General features: G+C 46.0%; 1 protein-coding gene across 1 annotated transcript in view; it reads right to left on the bottom strand.

Moving 5' to 3' along the window:
- Positions 1 to 25,439, bottom strand: part of LOC138301809 (solute carrier family 2, facilitated glucose transporter member 8-like) — a 114,713-nt gene that overhangs the window by 80,285 nt on the left and 8,989 nt on the right. The window contains exons 3-4 of the mRNA XM_069242310.1: positions 4,610 to 4,728; positions 2,470 to 2,632 (exon numbers count right to left, since the gene is read on the bottom strand). Of these exons, the coding sequence (XP_069098411.1) occupies positions 2,470 to 2,632; positions 4,610 to 4,728 (282 nt within the window). The remainder of the gene's footprint in view (positions 1 to 2,469; positions 2,633 to 4,609; positions 4,729 to 25,439) is intronic.

Consider the following 25,439-nt stretch of genomic DNA (forward strand, 5'->3'; position numbering starts at 1 on the left):
GACAGGCATATAGGTCTGGTGCTGTCCAGTTATGCCAATTTTTTGGTAAATCCATTGAGTTATTTATAGTGTCCGGCCCCTCAAACTGCACTTCAAAGCAGGTTTTCCAGCAGAGGATCCTTTGTGTAGCACCTACCTGCTAGAGTGCCAAGAGGACGCAGCAGGAGGCTACACACAGGTTTCCTTGCAGGGGGTGGTTGCTTTGGAGAACACTGTCAGGCAGCTAGCATCAAGGCAAATACTTTTTAGACCCCTCACAGTGTTTCTTAAAGCAACACTGCTTTCGTCTTTTTTTCTGCCCACAAAGCAGCAGATCGGTCTTATTTCCGCCTCTTTCTCAATTGACCTACATTTCCAAGATATTTTTGATTTGAGAAGCACTTCCGGGGCCAGATTCCATGAACTGGCCGGGGCGCTGCCATTCTTTGGTCTTTGCTAACTTTCATCACGTTATTCGTTAGCACAAACTCACATATAGGCGAGCATTTAACTGTGTCCTCTTTTCTGCCACTTCTTTGATTGCTGTTTTGAGGCAAAAAAAATCAATGTTTGTGTTTTATCTGAAGTAGAAAATACAAAACTGATTTTTGTTATCGTCAAAATACAGTCAAAAGCAACAATGCAAATTCCTATATAAAAATAATGAGCACCTCCTTGCAAATCAGCACAAACTCAAAACAACAGAAAAAGACACATATCAACATCCCTGGCAGTTTATATAGTCTAGACCCTGTGTTTCATGTAAATATAGATCCACCCACGAGGCTTCGTTCACTTCCTTGCAGACATTTCCACATCTGGTTTCGCCGGTAATTACATTAGTATGAGGACAAGTAGTTGAGGTCCAGCAATGCTGCATGGAAATGTGCTGCATAATACAGAAGCACAATGGAGGCTAATTTGTCCACCACAGAATCGCTATTGGAAGCAGAGAATCCCAGGACCAAGCAATTTTTATGACTTGAACCGCGGACGTCATTTAGGGGTCCAAGGTTCTTGCCCTTTGCTACCCCTGGCACTGCCTTTGCGAACCCCGGCCTCCGAGGTGGCAAATTCATTGTCAGGAACACAGTGGCAGCTAGTTCGGGGCTCCACACATTGTTTTCTGACAATTTATTATAATACTAGTGAAAAACATATATATCATTCACTATTAGTGTAATAAAAATGGAGTACAATTAGCTGGAATATGCCTTTCCATGGCAGCTGAGGTAAGAAGAAATTGCTTTTAATGTCTGCTGTGTGCGTGCTAGCGGGTGAGTGTGTGCTTATGTGAAAGAGAGTGTATGTAAGTGTGAATTTGTGGGTATGTTTAGGTATGTGTGTGTGAGTGAAAGTGAAGGTCAAATGGCGTGTGATGTCACTTCAGCTACCCATGGCATTTTGGTGAATTGACGTCCATGACTTGAACCTCAGAATAATACACAAAAATACAGAAACGAGTATGCATCTAAGAAATCCATACATTACGAAACATTTTATGTAATTCACAAACACAACTATACAAAAAACAAAATTCTAATTTAAATAGGAAGGTTGGAGCTTTTGTTTTATTTTTAAAAGAGGAAGTGGTTTGCTAGACTCTAAGATATCACTTTGTCTTTGTTCCTCAGAAAGTTTAGCTAGTGGACCTGCCAAATCTCTGCTGAGTGATTTTAGGGAAGCTTAGCTAGTGGACCTGCCAAATCTCTGCTGAGTAGATTTGGGTATGTCATTATGACGATGAACACCACAGTTTACAGGGACCTGTGAAATATTTCCCATGCAGACAAAGATCTTGAACAGTCATCTACAGATGCATTCACATAACTCTAACTACATGTGCTAATACGCATAGTGCAATGAGTAAAAAACGTACAGTGGAGAAAAACAAATAGGAAGAAGGGAGATTTATTCTGTCCGTTTGGAGAACTATCAGGGACGGCTCCTTGCAATGACGAAGGAGCGTCGCCCCTTCCCCCCCCAGCAAAGCCAGGAGCTGAAAGATAAACAATATTTAATTGTTCAGGGAGGGGTGGCCAGGGCCACGGGAAGGGGGAGGGGGAGAGAGTGCATGTAAGTGCCCATGTTTGTTTGGCCGGCAGTCTCAGGCCAGCCAAACCCACATGTGCACTTAGGTTTCTCTAGCCCGGCTGTCAGCCAGGCTGTAGAAATTGCACAGACCCCAGGGTTGTGTCTGAGCGGCAGTCCAAGCCACTCAGACCAATCCTGGTGCTGCTTTCATGCTAGGTTTGACATGAAAGATGTGCCAGGATTCCTTGGGAGCCTGTGCTGGTAATCCAGTGAATGCTGGACACCAGAAGAAGAAGAGTGAGGTGGCAGGAGATGGCCGTGACGGGAAGAGGTACAATTTTGTTCATTTTTTTTTATTTTTTTTAGCCCCCCACATCCCTCCTCCCCACCTGCACCTCCCCTTGAAATTTGCGCCAGCTGCCGCTGGAGCTCTACTATATTTTGTGAAAGCCTTACCCCAAACCAAGCTGCATCCAGTTGTTTCATCTTTAATCTTCTGAACATGACTACTTTCAGGTCGGCAATGGCAGGAGAACTATATCCCATGGCAAATCCACAACTCAAGGATGCTAACAATGCGGCAAAAGCAGCCCAGTACAGATTTCCATTTCTGACACTGCTGAAGAGCAACAGAGAAAAACGGTGAGCTCTCCTTGTAATCAAATAATGAACAGATCACACATTCAGTAATAAACATCAATTTCCAGACAACACTTTGCTGTATCATCTTGCATTCACTGTTCCTGATTAGGAAAATAATATTTCTAATTTCTTTAATGTAACTATCCACACTAAAAGTCAATAATAGCTACTTTGCAGATTTGGTTGAGTTGCAATTCCATAGGTAAGTTGTTCACGTTTATTGACAACAGCTTTTGCCTTTTTTTTGTAAATCTATTAAAAGTGTTTGGCCACCTTAGGTGGGCGGTATGCAATTTTGAGCAGGTTGGGTGCTTAAAATTGTCAAAGTCTCCCCAATTTTATGTTTTCCATCCAAATTCCATATGAATTGCTGCTCAACCTCACAGCAAAACTGTGATACCAATTAAGAAGCTTAATATAAGTGTAAATCTTCACTTTTGGTGTAACTGTGTAATGTGGTATTTGACATTTTCAAAATAATTAGACGCAAAGCTATATTGAATTCTGGTAGGTGGCCATATAAAGCAGGATGCTAAACTCCTCTTTCTTGCCTATATACTTCACAGCATCACAAGTACTACAGACCTTGTTACAAGTGGCACATAAAAATCCAAATCATCCCACCCACACCCCACACCCTGAATTTACCATTTCCAGGAGTCTCTATTATTTCAGAGTTGTGGGACACCAGGGATTTAGGCCCATATTTATACTTTTTGACGCTAAACTGCGCTAACGCAGTTTAGCGTCAAAAAGTTTTGCGCCGTCTAACGCCATTCTGAAGCGCCATGCGGGCGCCGTATTTATGGAATGGCGTTAGACGGCGCAATCAGACCGGCGCTGCCTGGTTTGCGTGGGAAAAAACCACGTAGACCAGACAGCGCCGGCGTAGGGGGAAAATGGCGCATGGGCGTCTTAAAATGGGGCAAGTCAGGTTACGTCGAAAAAATCGTCTTAACCCGACTTGCGCCATTTTTTAACGACGCCCATCCCCCATCAACATGACTCCTATCATTGTAAAGATAGGAGTCATGCCCCCTTGCCCAATGGCCATGCCCAGGGGACTTCTGTCCCCTGGGCATGGTCATTGGGCATAGTGGCATGTAGGGGGGCACAAATAAGGCCCCCCTATGCCACCAAAATAAAATATAAAAAATAAAAAATAAAACTTACCTGAACTTACCTGAATGTCCCTGGGGTGGGTCCCTCCATCCTTGGGGGTCCTCCTGGGGTGGGCAAGGGTGGCAGGGGGGGTCCCTGGGGGCATGGGAGGGCACCTGTGGGCTCATTTTGAGCCCACAGGCCCCTTAACGCCTGCCCTGAGCAGGCGTTAAAAAGTGGCGCAAATGCGCCGTTTTTTGCCACGCCAACTCCCGGGCGTCTCTTTTGCCCGGGAGTATAAATACCACGTAAAGGCCTGGGAGTCATTTTTTAGACGGGAACGCCTCCCTTGCATATCATTAACGCAAGGAAGGGGTTCACGCTAAAAAATGACGCACATTCCGGGAACTTTGGCGCTATTCGCCTCTAACGCCATAGTATAAATATGGCGTTAGTTGGCGTTAGTTCTGCGTCGAAATTGCGTCAAAAAAAACGACGCAATTTCGGCGCAAACGGAGTATAAATATGGCCCTTAGAGTTTTGGGGGGATAAGTGTGGAAAATTGATCTTAAGCTGCCCATTTCCACATTTTTTCCTGCTAGTCCCCCCAGAGGCTTCATCTGCTTGCAGCAGGTGACATTTTAGAGTGAGATACCACTGAGTGGCAGTATTCCTCCTAAACCCTCCTACAGCAGCTTCAATCCCCAAATGCAAGACACAAGAACTCATCAAGCACCTGCCCAACACTGCCAAATCAGACAGCCAGATCACTATCTGGAGACTTCTCACCCCAGAAGACACCTCCAAAATCACAAGAACAATCCACTGTGGGGCTCCACAGACCCCTGCTCACACCATATCTTCATCCAAGGAGGAACTCTGATCAGCTCCCTCCTCACCACCGTCATCAACACCTCCATCCAAGGTGGAACCTTCATAGACTACTGGAAACATGCAGAAGTCACAGCTCTCCTGTGAAAACCCATGATGGACCCAAAAGAGCTCAGCAACTACAGACCCATCTCACCCTGCCCTTTCCATCCAAAGTCGTGGGGAAAGCTATCGAGAAACTCTCCCTGCTTCTCAAACTACACCACCTACTAGACATTGTGCATTCTGGCCTCTGCAAGAACCACTGCTCAACCCACACTGAAGGCCGCAACTGATGACATCCAGACCATCATGGACAAAGGTGAAACCGCCATACTCATACTACTCGACTTCTCCACAGCCTTCAACACTGTCTCCACCAGCACCCTCATCACAATACTCCACTACTCCAGGTGACACGGTCATGCCCTGAGCTGGCTGGCCTCCTTTCTCTCCAGCAGGACCCAGCAAATCAGGCTCCTGCCGTACACCTCCGAACCCAAAAACCTCCCCTGTGGAGTTCATAAAGGATCATCTCTGAACCCTACCCTCTTCAACTCCTACATGGCACCACTCGCCAACGTCATAAGATCCTATGAAATCAAAATTGTATCCTACGCAGATGACACCCAGCTCATCTTCGCCCTCAGAGACAACAACCACACCACCAGGACCAAATTTAACATCTACATGTCTAATATAGCAAAGTGGATGAAACAGAACTGCTTAAAGCTCAACACAGATACAACTGAAGTCCTGATCTTCGGGAACAATAGCTCTCCATGGGGTTCCTCCTGGTGGCCAAACGACCTGGGACCTGAACCCATGCCCACTGACCAGGGCAAAAACCTCAGTATCATCCTGGATGAGAGACTTATGATGGCAGTACAAGTGAATGCCGCCACCTCCTCCCGATTCTTTATCCTGTGCATGATCTGCAAAATATTCCATTGGCTCCCCACCGATCTACCAGACGCAAAATCACCCAGGCTCTCATCTCTAGCAGACTAAACTACAGCAATGAACTCTACTCCGGAATCACAAAACACATACAAAGACTCCAGGCTATCCAGAACGGCGCCACCAGACTTATCCTCAACACCCCTCACAATGCACACAGCATGCTCCACCCCAGAGTTCTAGATTGGCTACCAATCCAGAACCATTGCCAATTCAAACTGCTACCCACGCACACAAAGCCCGCACAATGTCAGACCTGCCTAACTCAGCCACTGTCTCAACTTCCACCAACCCACCAGGCAACTGGGCTCAGCCATACTCCACCTCATGTACATACCTCATATCCACAGGAGCAAGTTGGGACACACTCATGTCTCCACCAAATCCTGGCACCACATCAGGACCTCCCCATCCCTTCTCGAATCCTGCAAGATACTGAAGACCTGGCTATTCAGCTAGAAACCTGATTGTCCTACTCATCTACTCCAGTGCCTGGATAACCCTTGGGTGATAAGTGAGCTCTACAAATCCCCATAATATAACATAACATAAAATAACATAACCCATAATTCTTAGGGACCCAGGAACTCAATCACTGGACTCTTCAGAATTAAAGTTCCAAGGGTATGTCTCCGCCACCAGGTTTTCATTCTAGCCAGACCCGCCATTGCTATTTTCCAGAGTATTATTTCCTTTAGTTCAATTCACCGTGAATAAAGCTATTTGTTGTAATTATTCTTTAGGAATATCAGAGAAACTTCATTGTGTAACTGCAAGGGAGAAACATAATCATGTTTACATTGAATTTTGTATCCTGCTATCAGGATTCCCACTGGAAGAAGCTTGGGAGCTATGACCAATGAAGCATAAAGACATTGCAGCAATCATACATCCAACTCCGTCTGCATCTAACTGGCTAGTGGGGGACCCAAAAGCTACTGCCTCCGTTTGCTGCCTAATTCAAATTTACATTTGTCTGTTAATGGGCAAGTGCCCCAAGTGAGAAGAAAGTTAAACATTCTTCATACAGCCTTTGCCTTCAAATTTACAATTCACTAAGTTTGACACCCTCATCTAACAAAGACATATTACTTTATCCTTACTAATATTACATCTAATTACCTTGTTGGTGTACGTTTTCTATATTAAATGAACATTGACATAACATATCAAACTAATTCAGATCAGGTCCGCTCTGGACCCACTTGGATATTTATCCCAAGAATAACAAAAGAGCTGTGGTGCCATATTTATAGAAAATTGTACACTTTATGAAAGTTTAAATAATTATAACTATGCAACAGGTGCCCACTCTCCATCCACTGAAAAGAAAGTTAATATTTAGCTCAAAATAGTTCAAAACCCATTAATTTTAGAAGTGGTAATGTGTTCCAATTTTTTCAACAGTCTCAGCCTTTCAGGCTTAATTTAAAAGTACCTTGCGGTTACTAGTTTAGTAGATCTGTTACTGCAGGAAAACACACGTGTAGATTTCAAATGCTTTAAGTAACAACTGCTATAACAACCAAATGCAAAATTTGCATATGTTATTAGGGTATTGTTAGACCTGACAGCCTTAGGGCGGTCACCCCTAACTTTTTGCCTGCCTCCCTCCTCTTTTTGGACACTGTTTTTGCTGGTTTTAGGACTCTGTGCACTTTACCACTGCTAAACAGTGCTAAAGTGCATATGCTCTCTCCCTGAAAAAATGGTGACATTGGTTCCTACCCAATTGGCTTATTTAATCTACTTGTAAGTCTTCAGTAAAATGTACTACATGTGCCCAGGGCCTGTAGATTAAATGCTACTAGTGGGCCTGCAGCACTGATTGTGCCACCCACATATATAGCCCCTTAACCATGCCTCAGGCCTGCCATTGCAAGGCCTGTGTGTGCGATTTCACTGCCAATTCGACTTGGCATTTAACAGTACTTGCCAAGCCTTAAACTCCACTTTTCCTACATATATGTCACCCCTAAGGTAGGCCCTAGGTAACCCATAGGGCAGGGTGCTATGTAGGTAAAAGGCAGGACATACACCTGTGTAGTTTATATGTCCCGGTAGTGTAGAACTCCTACGTTCGTTTTACACTGCAGTGAGGCCTGCTCCCTTCATAGGTTAACATTAGGGCTACCCTAATATACTGTTTGAGTGGTAGATTCTGATCTGAAAGGAGCAACAAGGTCATATTTAGTATGGCCAGAATGGTAATACAAAATCCTGCTGACTGGCGAAGTTGGATTTAATATTATTATTTTAGAAATGCCACTTTTAGGATGTGGGCATTTCTCTGCACTTAGGGCCAGATGTATCATGAAGGCCTTTTGCGATTCGGAAATAGCAATTTTTAAGAAATCGCTATTTCCGACTCGCAAAATGGCATGTATCACATTTGCGAATCGGTAATAGCGATTTCTTAAAAATCGCAAATGCTATTATCGAATCGCAAATTGCGATACCGTCCCCATTCGCACCTATGGGCCTGTTGGCCCATATCTGCGATTTTTTGCAGTTCCAAAATTATGATTTCTTAACCAGAAATCTCAATTTTGGAAATGCAAAACCCCAGGGTGCTGGGGGCCTAAGGCCCCCTCTGCTGCACCCCAAAATTATTTTTTGGGACATGTAAGGTGCGCACATGCCAAAAGGGCATGTGTGCTTTACATGTACATTTTAAAGATGTATTTAAAATGCATTTTTACATTTTGCACATGGTAATAGCGATTCCTAAATGCCCAAATCGCATTTAGGAATGGCTTCATACATGTGCTAAGAAATCGCAAATAAGGAATCCTTATTTGCGATTTCTTATTTAGAGAGTCGCAATGTGCGACTCTCTAAACAGGGTCACAATTTTAAGGAATCGCTATTTTAGCGTTTCTTTAAAATTGCGTTCAGAATGTCTTTTATGCATTCTGAACTGGCTTTTTGCATTAGCAAACGGGCATTCGCACCGATGGCGAATGCAAAAAACCTTGATACATCTGGCCCCTAAATCCTTCTGTGCCTTACAATTCACATCTGGCTAGGTTAGTTGACAGCTCCGTTGTGCATTTCACTCAGACAACCCCAAACACAGGATGCTCAGTCACACCTACACCCATCTGCATACTGAATGGGTCTTCCTGGGCTGGGAGGGTGGAGGGCCTGACACTTATATTTGAAAGGACAGTGGCCTGTCCTCACACAATGGACTGCCAAACCCCCTACTGGGACCCTGGCAGACAGGATGAAACTGAAAAGGGGACCTGGTGCACTTCTAAGCAACTCTTTGAAGTTTCCCCCACTTTAAAGGCAGATTTGGGTATTTAAACAGGGCCTCTGACCCTATCAACTCAGACACTTCTGGACAAGATACCACTGGTGAAGAAACTCTGAACCAGAACCTGCAAACTGCTAAGATGAACTGCCTGGCTGCCCAAAGGAGTCACCTGACTGCTTTTCTGCAAAAGACTGCTGCCCTGCTGCCTTGCTGCCCACTGGCTCTGCTGAGAAGTTCTCTCAAAGGGCTTGGATAGAGGTTGCCTCCTGTTCCTTGAAGCCTCGGGCCAAAAATACTTCATTCTGCAAAGAACTCCTTGTGCGGCGAAAAGTTGATGCACAGCCTGCCAGAAACGACACACAGCCTGCATCACGGTGAGAAAATCACTGCACGTCGAACCGGAACGACACAGCCTGGCTCCCGAGAGAAGATTAACGCAGCACCAGCGTTGCTACTGGAACTTTGATGCACAGCACACTGGATCGACGCAAAGCAGAGCCGGAACGACGCAGCCCAACTTCCTGCAAGAAGAAGCTACGCAGTGCACGCCGTGCGACAGAAATTTCCCTGCATCGCCCACCGGATCGATGAAGCTCCTGTGACTTCGTCCTGCCTGCCCAGGACTTCTCCGTATCGTCCCCGGGGCATCCAAATACCCCGCAACCCGAAGAGGTCCCAAGTCTTTGCACAGGAAGCCGACACAAGGCCCTGACTGTGTGAAAAAATATCGACGCATCGTATGTGTGCGCCCGGAGAAACCGACGCACACCTCCCCGTTTTCCACACATCTCCTGCCCTGCGGCCCCTTGTGGATAATTTAGACGCAAATCAAGTACTTTGTGCTTGCAAGAGACACATTGCTTTTTAAGAACTTGACTCTTTTTATCATTCTCTAAAGTGATATTTCAATGTGTGCCTGCATTTAACCAGAGAAATATTCTATATTTTTTCTAAACACTGTGTGATGGAATTTTGTGGTGTTATACTGTGTTATTGCATGATTTATTGCACAAATACTTTACACATTGCCTTCTAAGTTAAGCCTGACTGCTCAGTGCCAAGCTACCAGAAGGTGGGCACAGGATAATTTGGATTGCGTGTGACTTACCCTGACTAGAGTGAGGGTCCTTGCTGAGACAGGGGGTAACCTGACTGCCAACCAAATACCCACATTGGTGATCAGCGGTGAGGATAGGACTCGTATTTGTGCAGTGACATACAACAGCTATGGGTACACTACCTACCTACAGTTGAAGGTCAACTTGATTTTTTATCTTTTTCTGCAATTTCGTTTTTCTGCCTGACATTTTACCTAAATTCTCATTCAATATGTCTCTGGCTGGGCCTCCAGCAGGAGCTAAAGATTTTGACCTAGCCAAGCTGGAGGCATACACTCTTAACCAGCTGAAGGGGGATGGGAATACCTACCCAGGGTGCCTCCAAGAAAGGAGGAATACCAAAAGCCTCTGGTGCCTGGGCAGAAGCCCAATCAGATAAGAATGTTGAGGAGGAGGGCCCAGAGGAGGGCCCCTCAGAGGATTTTTTGCCAGTAGTGGGGATGTTACCCTTGAAATTGTGCCCTTTGCTAAACCAGGGAGCAGGGTCTCTCGCCATGGCCTGACCGAAGAGGAAGGGAGGGAGGGAAGAGAGAGAATTTCAACTGCAAATGGCAAAGTAAAAAATGTAAGCTCAACAGGAGGAGAGGAGGGCAGAGAGAGAAGCCAAGCAGGCTGAAGCAGAGGCTGACAGGGCTTTGGCTGAAAAGAAACTTTTGTTGGCTCATGAACTGAGGCTCAAAGAGCTGGGTATCAAGGCGAGGCAGTCTGAATCCAGCAGTGATGGGGGCAGCGTACATGCAGGACCTGCTGGGGAAAGGAAGGTTCGTATACCCAAAAATGTGGTGCCAAGTTATGTGATGAGAGATGACATTGATAAGTTGTTGGCTGCTTATGAAGTTGCACTAAGGGCTCATGGGGTCTCTGAAGAGCAATGGGGACGGCCTTGTGGTGGTATGTACCAGTGGTTGGGAGGGACACACTCCTTGCATTGGATCCTAAGGATCAAAACAGATACGCACCCATGAACACTGCTTTGCTTGCCAAGTTTGGGCTGACACCTGAGAAGTACCATCAGAGGTCCAGGGACAGCACCAAACTCTCCACACAGAACTCAGTAGACTTTTTTGATTTCTCCAGTAAGGCACTGAATGGATGGGTGCGGGCAGTAAAGCAGATGACTATTTGGGGTTATATAATCTGATCCTGAAAGAGCATATGTTCAGTGTTTGCTTTACAGAGTTACACCAGCACCTAGTTGACAGCAAGCTGACTGCCCTAGGAAGCTTGCTGAGGAGGCAGACCTCTGGGTTAGCACCAGAGTGTCCAAGAAGGTACCTGGGGGGGACATACACAAAGGTGGTCAGGGTTCCCACCAGAAGAAAGAGGGGGGAGAAAAACGTAAAAATAAGGAGTTCTCAAAAGGCCCTCAAAACAATATCCAAGGGGGGGTGGTAACCAGTCCCCACCTGAATCTGACAGGAAGCCAGGTACTTTGACAAGAAGAAAGGGAAGTTTATCTCAAAATGCTTAGAGTGCTTCAAGTTTGGACACTATAAGGGTGACTCCCAATGTCCCAAGAGGGCACAGCCCCCCACTGGAGGGCAGACACCTGGGTTTGCTAGTGTAGCGCTCGGGGAGGAGATGTCCCAGTTAGCTTTGGGGAGCAAATAGAGGTGTCACTAATATCCCTGGGAGATAAGGAAATGGTGCCAAAAGCCCACGTGCCTGCCAATACTTCCAAGTATAGGCAGTGGGTCACCATTGATGGGCAAAGGGTGGAGGCTCTGCGTGACACAGGAGCCAGTATGACTACTGTCAGGGGTCAGCTGGTGTCAGCAGAGCAGGTCATCCCTAATACAATCCACCAGGTCATAGTCACTGACAATCACGAGAGCCACCTACCGGTAGCTCTGGTTCCCTTTGAGTGTGTGTGGGGGGTCTCTGGTAATCTAAAAGTAGCTGTGATTCCTGCCATGCCTGTAGATAGTCTGTTAGGTAATGATCTTGAGCACACTGCCTGGAAAGAGGTAAAGCTCAGATCCCACATGGAAATGTTAGGTTTGCCTGCGTGGGTCTGCATGACCACACGGTCTATGACTGCCCAGGAAGGGAGTCAAGGGTGTCTGGAGCCTGGAACAATGGCTGAGAAAGCTGCACAGAGGAAGGGCAAGGGGCGCAGGAAACCGTCCCCAGATATTCCTGCGGTGGTTGACGGGGTCCCAGAAGAGGAGGCCCCTGAGCCAACTGGGGAAGATATTGCCACCCTGGGTAACCTATCTGAGCTTGCTGGCTGGCAAATGGAGGTTAGACCAACCAGGGAGGAATTCTGCAAAGTGCAGAAGGAGTGCCGTACTGTTGAGGGTCTGAGGCAACAGGTCTCAGCCCAAGCAGCAGGTGAAGCCTCTGGCGATCACCACATATATTGGGAGAATTATCTCATCTACAGTGAGCCTAAGGTACCGGCCGCTGGGGAAGCACGTGTGTTGGTGGTCCCCTAGTGTTACTGGGCCTTTCTGCTGGGCCTGGCACACAACATCCCCCTGGCAGGACATTTGGGGCAAGACAAGACCTTTGCCAGGCTTGTCACCTACTTCCATTGGCCTAGAATGCGGGTAGCCTCAGATAATTTCTGTAGGGCTTGCCCAACCTGCCAGGCTAGTGGAAAGACAGGGAAAAGGCTTAAGGCCACCCTGATCCCACTCCCCCTTTGAGAGGGTGGGCATCAACGTCATTGGTCCCCAAAACCACCCTAGGCAACAGGTTTATCCTGGTTTTGGTGGACCATGCTACCCGCTATCCAGAGGCAATCCCTCTAAGGACAGTGAGTGCACCAGTGGTGACCAATGCTTTGATGGGGATATTTACCCGTGTGGGGTTCCCAAAGGAGGTTGTGTCTGACAGAGGCACAAACTTCATGTCAGCGTACATGAAGTCCATGTGGGATGAGTGTAGGGTAACCTACCTGTTTACCACCCCTTACTATCCTCAAACCAATGGGCTTGTTGAAAGGTTCAACAAGACCCTGAAAGGTATGATCACTGGCCTACCTGAGGCCATGAGGCGTAAATGGGACGTACTCTTGCCATGCCTTCTCTTTGCTTATAGGGAGGTGCCCCAGAAAGGGGTGGGGTTCAGCCCCTTTGGACTTCTCTATGGCTACCCTGTCAGGGGACCACTAAGCATAGTAAAGGAGGGATGGGAGAAAGCTCCCAAGAGACCTCCCCAGGATGTGGTGAGTTACATGCTGGCCCTCCGCAACCAGACACAGTTTATGGAAACAGGCCAAGAGCAACCTCGGGGCCAGTCAAGAAGTGATGAAGGAGTGGTATGACCAGAAGGCCACCCTGGGAGAATTCTCACCTAGAGACAAAGTAATGGTCATGGAGCCAGTAGAGTCTAGAGCTCTCCAGGACCACTGGACTGGCCCATTCGTAGTCAAGGAGCGAAGGGGTAGGCCACTTACCTAGTGGACCTCAAGACCAATAGAAACCCCCTAAGGGTTCTCCACCACAACAGACTGAAGCCTCATTTTGAAAGTTCTGACGTCAGTATGCTTCTTGTGACAGATGAGGGCATGGAGGAAGAGAGTGAGCCTCTTCCCAACCTCCTCTCTGCCAAAGAAGCTGATTGGTCAGTGGAGGGTGTTAATCTCTCTGACTACCTGACTCTAGATCAGAGGGGAGACTGCTACGAGTTGTTGGAGCAGTTCTCCTCCCTGTTCTCCCTCACTCCTGGGCTCACAGACTTGTGTGTCCATGATATTGACACAGGAGACAGGCCACCTGTGAAGAACAAAATTTACATGGTGTCAGACAAAGTGAGGTCCAGCATCAAGGAGGACGTTGCCAAGATGCTGGCTCTTGGGGTGATAGAGAAGTCCAGTAGTTCCTGGTCCAGCCCAGTGGTGTTGGTTACCAAGGCTGCTGCTCCTGGTACCAAGCCAGAACTTAGGTTCTGCATGGACTACCGGGGTCTCAACTCTGTCACAAAGACAGATGCTCACCCCATCCCCCTAGCTGATGGGCTCGTAGACAGGCTCGGCGCTGCCAAGTTTCTTAGTACCATTGACCTTACATCAGGGTACTGGCAGATCGCCTTGACTAAAGGGATTCAAGAGAGATCCGCTTTCTCTACTCCTGAGGGCAATTACCAGTTCATAGTAATGCCCTTTGGATTGAAAAATGTCCCCGCTACCTTCCAGCGGTTGGTTAACGGGGTCCTAGCTGGCAGGGATGCCTTTTGCACAGCCTATTTAGACAACATTGCCATCTATACTTCCAGCAGGGCGCAACGCCAGCTCCACCTCAAGGAGGTGCTTCAGGCCCTGCAACAGGCAGGCCTGACCATCAAGGCCAATAAGTGCCAGATTGGGCAGGGTTCCATGGTGTACTTGGGACACCTAGTAGGTGGTGGCAAGGTGCAGCCCCTCCAGGCCAAGATTGAAACTATCAAGACCTGGCAATCATCTAGAACCCAAACAAAGGTGAGAGCCTTCTTGGGCCTCACCGGATATAACCGCAGATTCGTTAAGGGATATGGCACCCTAGTAGCTCCCTTAACAGAACTGACATCCAAAAAACAATCTAAGTTGGTGAATTGGACAGAGGCTTGCCAGAAAGCCTTTTTCTTCCTGAAGGAAGCCATGTGAACAGCCCCCATACTCAAGGCAACTGACTACTCCCAGGAATTTATTGTGCAGACAGACGCTTCAGATCATGGCATAGGTGTGGTTCTAGCACAGCTAAATGAGGAGGGCTTAGACCAACCAGTAGTCTTTATTAGCAGAAGACTATTACCACAGGAACAGAGGTGGAGTGCTATTGAGAGAGAAGCATTTGCTGTGGTCTGGGCACTGAAGAAGCTGAGACCACACCTGTTTGGGACTCACTTCTGGGTTCAGACAGACCACAGGCCCCTCAGATGGCTCATGCAGATGAGGGGCGAAAATCCTAAACTCTTGAGGTGGTCCATTTCCCTACAGGGGATGAACTTTACTGTGGAGCATCGCCTGGGAATTGATCACGCCGATGCCGATGGTCTCTCCAGATACTTCCGCCTTAGCGATGAGAACACCCAGGAGGTTGGGTACCTCTCCCCACTTTCAGCTGGTGGGGACAGATGTTAGACCTGACAGCCTTAGGGTGGTCACCCCTAACTTTTTGCCTGCCTCCCTCCACTTTTTGGACACTGTTTTTTGCTGGTTTTAGGACTCTGCGCACTTTACCACTGCTAACCAGTGCTATAGTGCACATGCTCTCTCCCTTAAAACATGGTGACCTTGGTTCCTACCCAATTATTTAATCTACTTGTAAAACCCCAGTAAAGTGCACTAAATGTGCCCAGGGCCTGTAGATTAAATGCTACTAGTGGGCCTGCTGCACTGATTGTGCCACTCATTTAAGTAGCCCCTTAACCTTGTCTCAGGCCTGCCATTGCAAGGCCTGTGTGTGCGGTTTCACTGCCAATTCGACTTGACATTTAACAGTACTTGCCAAGCCTTAAACTCCCCCTTTTCTACATATAAGTCACCCCTAAGGTGGGCCCTAGGTAACCCATAGGGCAGGGTGCTATGTAGGTAAAAGGCAGGACATATACCTGTGTAGTTTATATGTCCTGGTAGTGTAGACCTCCTATATTCGTTTTACAGTGCTATGAGGCCTGCTCCTTTCATAGGCTAACATTAGGGCTACCCTAATATACTGTTTGAATGGTAGATTCTGATCTGAAAGGAGTAATAAAGTCATATTTAGTATGGCCAGAATGGTAATACAAAATCCTGCTGACTGGTGAAGTTGGATTTATTAATACTATTTTAGAAATGCCACTTTTAGGAAGTGAGCATTTCTCTGCACTTAAATTATTCTGTGCCTTACAATCCACGTCTGGCTAGATTAGTTGACAGCGCTCTTGTGCATTTCACTCAGACAACCCCAAACACAGGATGCACAGCCACACCAGCACCCATCTGCATGCTGAATGGGACTTCCTGGGCTGGAAGGGTGGCTGGCCTGACACTTACATTTGAAAGGACAGTGGCCGGCCCTCACACAATGGACTAACAAACCCCCTACTGGGACCCTGGCAGACAGGATGGAGCTGAAAGGGGACCTGGTGCACTTCTAAGCCACTCTTTGAAGTCTCCCCCACTTCAAAGGAACATTTGGGTATTTAAACAGGGCTTCTGATCCTACCAACTCAGACACTTCTGGACAAGATACCACTGGTGAAGAAACTCTGAACCAGAACCTGCAACCTGCTAAGATGAACTGCCTGGCTGCCCAAAGGACTCACCTGACTGCTTTTATGCAAAGGACTGCTGCCCTGCTGTTGCCATGCTGAGAAATGCTCTCCAAGGGCTTGGATAGAGCTTGCCTCCTGTTCCTTGAAGTCCCAGGGCCAATAAGACTTCATCCGGCAAAGAACTCTTTGTGCAGCGAAAATTTGACGTACAGCCTGCCGAAAATGATGCAGAGCCTGCATCACGTTGAGAAAATCACTGCACGCCGAACCGGAACAATGCAGCGCCAGCGTTGCGACCGGACGTTTGACGCACAGCCTACTGGATCAACGCATAGCTGAGCTGGAACGACGCAGCCCGACTTCCTGCGAGAAGAATTGACGCAGCACCTGCCATGCGACAGAAGTTTCCCCACATTGCCCACCGGATCAACGCAGCTCCTGTGACTTCGTCCTGCATGCCCAGGACTTCTCATTGTCCCGGGCTGTCCAAATACCCCGCAACCCGAAGAGGATCCAAGTCTTTGCACCGGAAACCGACACAAGGCCCGGACTGCGTGGAAAAATATTGATGCATCTTCTGTGTGCGCCCAGAGAAACCGACGCACACCTCACCGTATTCCACGCATCTCCTCGCCTGCAGCCCCTTGCGGGTAATTTAGACACAAACCAGGTACTTTGTGCTTGCAGGAGACACTTATTGCTTTTTAAAAACTTAAGAGTCTTTTCATAATTCTCTAAATATTCTATATTTTTCTAAACACTGTGGGCCTCATTCTGACCCTGGCGGACGGCGGAGGCCGTCCGCCAGGGTACCGCCGCTGAATGACCGCACCGCGGTCAAAAGACCGCGGCGGCCATTCAGACATTTCCTCTGGGCCGGCGGGCGCTCTCCAAAAGAGCGCCCGCCGGCCCAGAGGAAATGCCCCTGCAACGAGGACGCCGGCTCAGAATTGAGCCGGAGTAGTTGCAGGGGTGCGACGGGTGCAGTTGCACCCGTCGCGTATTTCAGTGTCTGCTTAGCAGACACTGAAATACTTTTCGGGGCCCTCTTACGGGGGCCCCTGCCGTGCCCATGCCATTGGCATGGGCACGGCAGGGGCCCCCAGGGGCCCCGTGGCACCCCCTACCGCCATCCTGTTCCTGGCGGGCGAACCGCCAGGAACAGGATGGCGGTAGGGGGTGTCAGAATCCCCCATGGCGGCGCAGCAAGCTGCGCCGCCATGGGGGATTCTAAGGGCAGCGGTAAACCGGCGGGAGACCGCCGGTTTGCCTCTTCTGACCGCGGCCGAACCGCCGCGGTCAGAATGCCCTGCGGGGCACCGCCGGCCTGTCGGCGGTGCTCCCGCCGACCCTGGCCCCGGCGGTCTTAGACCGCCGGGGTCAGAATGACCCCCTGTGTGGGGTATTTTTGTGGTGTTATACTGTGTTATTTCATGATTTATTGCACAAATACTTTACACATTGCCTTCTAAGTTAAGCCTGACTGCTCAGTGCCAAGCTACCAGAGGGTGGGCACAGAATAATTTGGATTGTGTGTGTCTTACCCTGACTAGAGTGAGGGTCCTTGCTTGGACAGGGGGTAACCTGACTGCTAACCAAAGACCCCATTTCTAACATGTATAAAGGAAAAAGCCTTTTTACTGCCCTGCCTTGCTAACTTGATAGTTAAATGCTAAAAGGGCTACTTGTTTCCCGGTTCAAGGGTCCACATTACTGAGAAACCAGGACACCAGATGCGAAAGAGACCTGTTGTTATGACTGTGGCTCACTAACGTCTGAATGCCTTGGATTCCCTGACCTGAATTTCTCACAACAGTTATTGACATATTTTAAATATTCCAAACAGTTTTATGCATAATTTAACTAGTGTTACTTTCATGTGTAGAATGTTCGGGTAAAATTAGAATGTGGTTTATGAGCAACACAGTTGAGCCTAACTGGTGGATGTAAAGCTGTTCTTCTTTCATGTTAAATAAACTAAGGGCCTGATTTAGATCTTGGTGGTGTTACTGCCAAGCCGCATCAACAGCAGATGTGAGAAGACTGTCACCCCCATATTCAGATGTTACAGCACTGCAAGTGGTGGACTAGCGATTTATTTCTGACGGAGGGAGACAGCAGTGGGACCCAATTGACCTCGTACAATGGCAGGAGCTATGGAATAGAGTTAAGTGACACACACACTGTCTCTGAGCCATAGGTGCCCCACTGCACTACACAACACACCACATACACATCATCATCCATTACAGTTCCAAAACAACACAACCCGTTCATGCAGAAAACACACATCAACATACATCCATGACAGTACACATGCACACAATATTGACACTGCACCAGCACATGATACAACCACAACATCCAACACAACTACACACTCAGCTACACAAACACACACACACAAGTACAACTACACGACATCACGAAACAACAGCATACACCACACAACACTCACCTGAATGTGTTACACAGCAACAAAACATACACAACATCAATCTCACATTCAAGTGACACACATACAGACACAAACACACACTCCAGCTCCTTCCACCGAAACCAGCAAATACACACACACACACACATATATGTGTACTGACTCACGTACACAACAGAAAGCACAAACCTACCCATACAGGTCCCCTTGCAATGCGCACACATGGACACCATCAGCAAGTGTGAGTGTACCATCATTGTGGTGCCAGGATTCATTTTGCAAGGAATGATGACACCACAATGACAGTTGTGTATGTGTGCGATATGTGTGTTGAACTGTGTCCCCCATCCATGAGTGACATAATTGTCTCCTGGACATATGTATGTCACAGTGATTTTAAAAAGTTACTGTGACATGAGTATGCCTGCAGTGGTTCCGGACTCCTGTGCAGAACCCACCCAACATACCCTGGCAATGTGGGTTTCCTATCTCCGAGTCCGGAGATGGGGGCCTGTGCTTTCTCCCTAGATGGCAGCAGTGGTGGCAAGTGTTGTTCAGTCGTGATCAGTCGAAGATGGGGGTGGAATGGGGAAAAAAGGTGAGTTTTCACCCTTTTCCCAACCAATTGCTAACTCAGACATGGAGGTCAGATCGCCACATTTTCCTTGGCTCTAAGGCACATCCAAATCTGCACGGTAGGAACAGTGGCAGGGGTCCCACAAGCATTTCCTTTTCCCTCTCCCGTTGTCCATGCAGGTGGTGTTTCTTGGCGGAGACAGCGGTTCCAATGCGGGCTTTCGTCTATGGGACCTCCAACATCTAAATACAGTGAGCGAACAGTCACTGCGGCAAAAGGGTTTTCAGTTGAAAACTCAATGGCGGGACCATTACCGCCAACGTTTAAATCAGGCCCTAAGTCTCCTCAACTTGTGTGGACCCGCTTTACTACATTGTGGCAATAAACATGAGGCTTTGGAAGAGCAATGTTCACTTGGAAACAGTTGGTGTGCCAATCTAGTACTGAGGAAATGTATGGTGCATTAATCGGTTCATGGTGCTCGGAGACTGTGCTGTCCTGCATCGGGAATATCGGAGTGTTGATTGAGCAGTACCTTGGGGCTCAGTTACCAGCTGAAAGCTTCATAGTGTGCAGTTTTAAGTGGGCTACATCTCCTACAGGGTTTCCGGCTGGGAGCTCCGAAGTCTGCAGCAGTAACTAAGCAACATCTCCTATGGTGGGTCTGACCTTACAAGTACGTGCTCATGCACAGCTTGCACGCTCTGGTGACCATTGTATTGCCATTTGGTATTCCTGGAAATATGTTTGTATCCCACAATTCTTTGCCAGGACAATGTGCTCTTGTATGACTCATGCATGTTGTTGGCCATCTTAATGAGGTTTTCAATGTCGTTCAAATAACGTTTATAATAATCCTATATTATTTGGAATGCACCTGAATCAGTGGCCATCTTAGATTGGGATCGGCTCTGATAATTCCTTTTGTACTATATGGATGTCCATTTTGGATTGGGATTGTTTTGGGAGAGAACAGGAAAATATTACATTTTCCATATAGTGAGTTTGGTTGCTTTTAGTCTACCATGGCAAGTGCAGCCATATCTCCTTTTCTACAATCAGTTGTGGAATCACAAATGGAATGGGAACTGTGGTAGCCCATGTTTATGGCCTATGTGTAAGTACTTCAAGGGAAAAATTCTTCTGCTCAGAGGAACTTATCATTATTGAAGCATTGTCTATGAGGAATAGCTTTGAAAGAATTAAAAAATCTACCTCCTTTGGAAGGTGCAGGTGATATGAATAGATTAGACCAAACTATTAAAGTAATAAGCATTGAAAGGAAAATTAGTATGGTGATTGAGCGATTTAAATGTTATTTCCTGCTCAAAAAGAGGTTGAGTCATTTGAAAACTATATTGGTGGTATGTGTACACCGTTGCAACAGTGAGGGAGAATACATACTGCCAATATAAAGGTCTGCCTGCAAAAATTAAAAGTGGCCAGACCTTCAGTTTAGCCACAGTGGAGACTAGCAGACTAGTCTGTCTCCACTGTGGCCAAAGTTGTCTGATGGCCTAATGGAGTAAGGGTAGTTGGAGACACGGCTACATGTCTGTCCATCCAGTTTAAATGGGCGGACATGTGGTCATTTATTAGTGTTCCTTACCACTAGATAAAACGTGGCGGTAAGGAACAGTAAAACATTTATAATGCTCCACCTACTTGGGAGAAGCTGGGGAGCATTACTTTTTTTATCTTTTCAAAAAGAAAATTCTGGTTCTGGATCATTTTTTTAAAGACTAAAGAATACCATTTGCTAAAGGGCTGCTCCTTCTGACGCACCCCTGTAGCAAACAGTTACCTGCAAGGAACCGCTGTGACGGCGGCTCCTGCCAATGCCTTTAAAAATAACCACCCGTTTAGCAATCATTTATAAATTAGATAGATGGTCTCTCAACCATGAGGGCAAGTAATTTACTCCATCTGTGTGTCTGCTTTTCGAACACTAGCAGGGTCCTGTGATTTTGCAACCATTGCATATGAACAAGTCTTCAGGAACCAAATTAAGATGAAGATTAAAATAAAGAAAAAACAAGAGAGAGAATATGGGCAGGAATAGAATCGTCATTAAGTGATAATATAAACATTACTAAGGGCATTATGCATTCTGAAAAGTTTGTAAACAAAATTAGGGGCCAAAATATTAAGGGCCTGATTTAGAGTTTGGTGGATGGGTTACTCCATCACAAACGTGATAGACATCTTGTCCGACGTATTATGATTCCCAAAGGATATAACGGGATTGTAATATGGCGGGCAGGATATCCATCATGTTTGTGACGGAGTAACCCTATCCGCCAAACTCTAAACCAGGCCCTAAGTCTCTGGATACTTGTTCAGATGTTAGTATGGTGAGAAGACCTACTTATTCTAAGAACAGGAAAGCTTTTAACCATAAAAACCCATTCTCGCTACTAGAATCCACTGTAAAAATCCTTGGGTGAGTAATCTTTGGCAGGTTGGAGGATTGGGCAGAGGCCACTTCCTTTTTTTCACCATACCAATATGGTTTTAGACCCAGTTTAGTGACAGTTAGAACAAGCCTTTAACTTAACACTCATTTGGAGCGAGTATGTCAAGGCCAGAAGAGGTGCCCTTCACATGGCCTTCATGGACCTCTCCTGTGCCTTCGATTTAGTGGAAAGGTAAACTCTGTGGCATCTAATGTATCAGGCAGGTATTGACCAGCCATTACTGGACTTAATAAAAAGTTTGCATCACGATGCAACTACTACAGTTCACTATACTCCTGAAGGAGGGTGTACTGCACCAATTAGAGTTTCCAGAGGTGTAAGGAAGGGCTATATCTTAGCTCCATTTCTATGTTTACTGTATATAAACTCCCTAGGAACCTTTTTACAGACATACAGCAAAGATGGCCCCAGAATTGGGTTTAAGGTGGTGCCCATACTTTTATATGAGGATGATGCTGTTCTTTAGCTTTAACAGCAAATGGCCTTCATAGTCACTTAAATGGATTTAATGATTTCATGATAAAGTTAAAACTTAAGGTTAACCAACAAAAGTGATTTGTAATTACGTGCGGGCCCCATGTCACAAAATCTAAGTGTTTTTATATTGGGGGGACTATGTTTGAGAAAGTCCCATTTTTTTATTATTTAGGTTTACAGCTTGATGCCAGTGGGTCTTGGGAGAGGTTAATTAAGCAGAGAGCACACAAAATGGGGGCATCGTGTGATATGATAGTCAGAGTTGCCTCAAGGATTGGTTTTAAGCCAATCAGGGAGATGATCCAGCTTTATAACAGTAAATGTTTACCCATTAGAGCCTATGGGGCAGGAGTATGGGGTTGTGCCATGCCAACAAAAGTACAGATAATGGGAAAAAGAATTGTGTTGACTGCTTGCAGCTCCTCGTACTACCGCTAGTTATATTGTACATTTTGAACTTGGAATGGAGTATCTAGAGGACTACATTGGCATTGCCCCTCTGTATTTGTGGCTGAAAATTTGGAGTTCGCAGGTGGCTGGCTTTTCTCAAGACGTTCTGAAAGACTGTTTATCCTTAGACAAATCGCTCTCCATCCCATGGCTGACTTACATTATAATTTTTATAGTTTGGGCATGAATACCTTGTTTGACTTCCCGGGACTGATAAATTGCAGTCAAAAGGATAAAGTGAGAGGGAATTTGCATCACAGAGGGAAGAAGGCCGAATTGTACGGTCTCCAGGTCTGCACTCTGTTGTGAACTACATTCAAATTTATAATGGACCAGCAATGAATTCATATTGAACCTGGTTCACCAAAGCTCAACATAGGTTTTTTTACTTGGTTCAGGTTAAGGCCGAGATTTAAGAGGGCCTAGTGCCATTACCCACATTAGCATACTTTTTTTACGCTAATGTGGCGTTGGAAGACCAAAAATGCTGCTCCATATTTACAAAGTGCTGCTATGCTTGCATTGTGCAACTTTATAACCCCTTGCGCCACATTATGCCTGTGCCAGGCATAATGTATGCAAGGGAGGCGTTTTGGCACTAGGGGGGGCCGAAACAATTGTGCAAAGAAGTCTAAGAGATTTCTTTGTGTCAATTTCATCAGCATTTTTAACGCGTGCTTGGAGCAGGCGTTAAAGCGAGGCTCCCGTTGTTTTCAATGAGCCTCTGGGTGCTTTGCAGGATTAGCATCAAACTTTTTGATGCTAATCCTGCAAAGCGCCAGGCTAGCGTCAAAAGTGATGACGCTAGTACCCCTGACTACCGCCATGGTGTGCCGTATTTTAAGTACGGTGCACACATGGTGGCGTTAACGGGGCACTAAGGAGCACAAGAAAAGTGGCGCTGCACTAGGTGCATAAATCTACCCCTAAATTTGGTTCACCACCTAGTTGCATTTCCAGTAGCTGGCCCTACAGTAGATCTTTTCTTATATTGCCCAGGTGATGTTGTCGCTTCTGAAACCTCAGAACATTTTATATTATTTTGTAAATTGTTTGTTCATCAAGAGTTAGGTTTTTGCACCCAATTTTAATGAAGAAGCACTGTACAGAATAGAAAGAGGATTTTAGATATCTACAGTCTTTAGCGACGCCGGAAATTTGCTCCTCCGTACTTAGTTAAATAATTGCTGCAATCAGATTGAGGAACTCTTACGCCTCCTAAATTGTCTCTATGGACTGCACTGTAGGATCTGCATGCATTATGGCTGTATTTTTAGAAAATGTTAGCATTTTAATATTTTACTTTGTAAATATTGTGTATGAATTTATTGTGCTTTTATGGTCTTAGAATTTTTGAGCGAATAAAGATTGATGATGACCATTAAAGCAAGGAGAGAAAAAAATGGTATCAATTGCTTTAGATGTGGAAGTTCATTTCACATGGTGAATTACAAGGGATGTCCCGCGTTGGATAAAGTTTGCATTCAATGGAAGAAAAAGGGGCACTTTAGTAGAGTGTATAAAGCTGTTTTATTTCAAAGGTGAATTGCAGCGCTTATGATGAGAGCGGAGAGGATGGTGTTGATTTCAATTCTATTCTGTATGTGAAAGACAAGCAATGAAAAGGTTTTCCCAAATGCATGATGCTCATTGATGGTAAACCATTTTCAATGATGGTAGATTATTGTGCCTGGTATAGCATCACAGGAAAGGCATTACTAACAAAAACATGGGGCCATAAGAAATTAATTTTCACCGATGTTCAACCAGATGGATATTCTGGTCACAATATTGATTTGGAGGTATACATATAGATGGATTTGGAATTTTAGAGATGAGCAATAAGAGGCAAAATATATATAGCAACCAAAGGTGATGCTATATTAGGGTGGCGTCATCATCAGGAAATGGGAATACGATTGGATCCTAATGTTTTGCCACCTGTTTATGCGATACCATCGGGTCAATGAAAAGAGGATTCTGTATCAAAAATATTTATATCTTTTCCCAGTTCATTTCAAGAAAGATTGGGGAAAATATGTGGGTTTCAAGCATACGATTACTCTGAAAGAAAAACCTGTGAGGCACAAGGTAAGGCATGTGCCCTAAGCACATTGTGACAATTTTTTTAAAAAAGTTGGATGATTTGTGTGAGAAAAAATATTGAGCCTATTGAGTGTTCTCCATGGACGCCTCCTGTGGCCATTTCCTTAAAGGGGTCTGGTGAATTGTGTCTATGTGTAAACTTAAGCAGTCTCAATATTGAAATTTGAGTAGAGGGACACCTTCTTCTGAATCTCCATTAACTAGTTTTAACAATGGCCAGAGGAACTGTTTTTTCCACTGTCAACTGAGCAAGCACATGTCACCATGTGGAATTACACATAAATTGCAACCATTTAACAGCTTTTGTAACCCCTGAAAATATGCTTCAATACTTAAGGATGACCTTTGGCTTAGCAAGTGTTGCTTCAGTCTTTCAACCCCTAATAAAACACATGCTGGAAGATGTTGTGTGGGCAACTGCTTTTCAAGACGATGTACTAGTGTTTGGGAAAACCAATGAGGACATGATGAGAACTTTCATAATGTATTGGAAAGACTGGAGAGCAAGGGTTTAACGTTGACATTTTCCGAATGTAATGTCAGGCAGGATTTCCAATGAAGCCATTAAACCTAAACCTAACCATGTGAAGACAATTTTAGATGCTCCTGCTCCTACATCTAATGATCAAATATTATCCTCTTTAAGGCTGACTGAATTTTATGGAAATTTGTGCAAGACTGTGTGAGCAAAGTACATTCCCTTAGACAGTTGTTTAAAAAAAGGCCAAATAGAAATGGGTCATAGTCAACAGAAGGCTCTTGAACTGTT

This window comes from Pleurodeles waltl, chromosome 6 (assembly GCF_031143425.1).
Source record: "Pleurodeles waltl isolate 20211129_DDA chromosome 6, aPleWal1.hap1.20221129, whole genome shotgun sequence".
Classification (NCBI taxonomy): Eukaryota; Metazoa; Chordata; class Amphibia; order Caudata; family Salamandridae; genus Pleurodeles; species Pleurodeles waltl.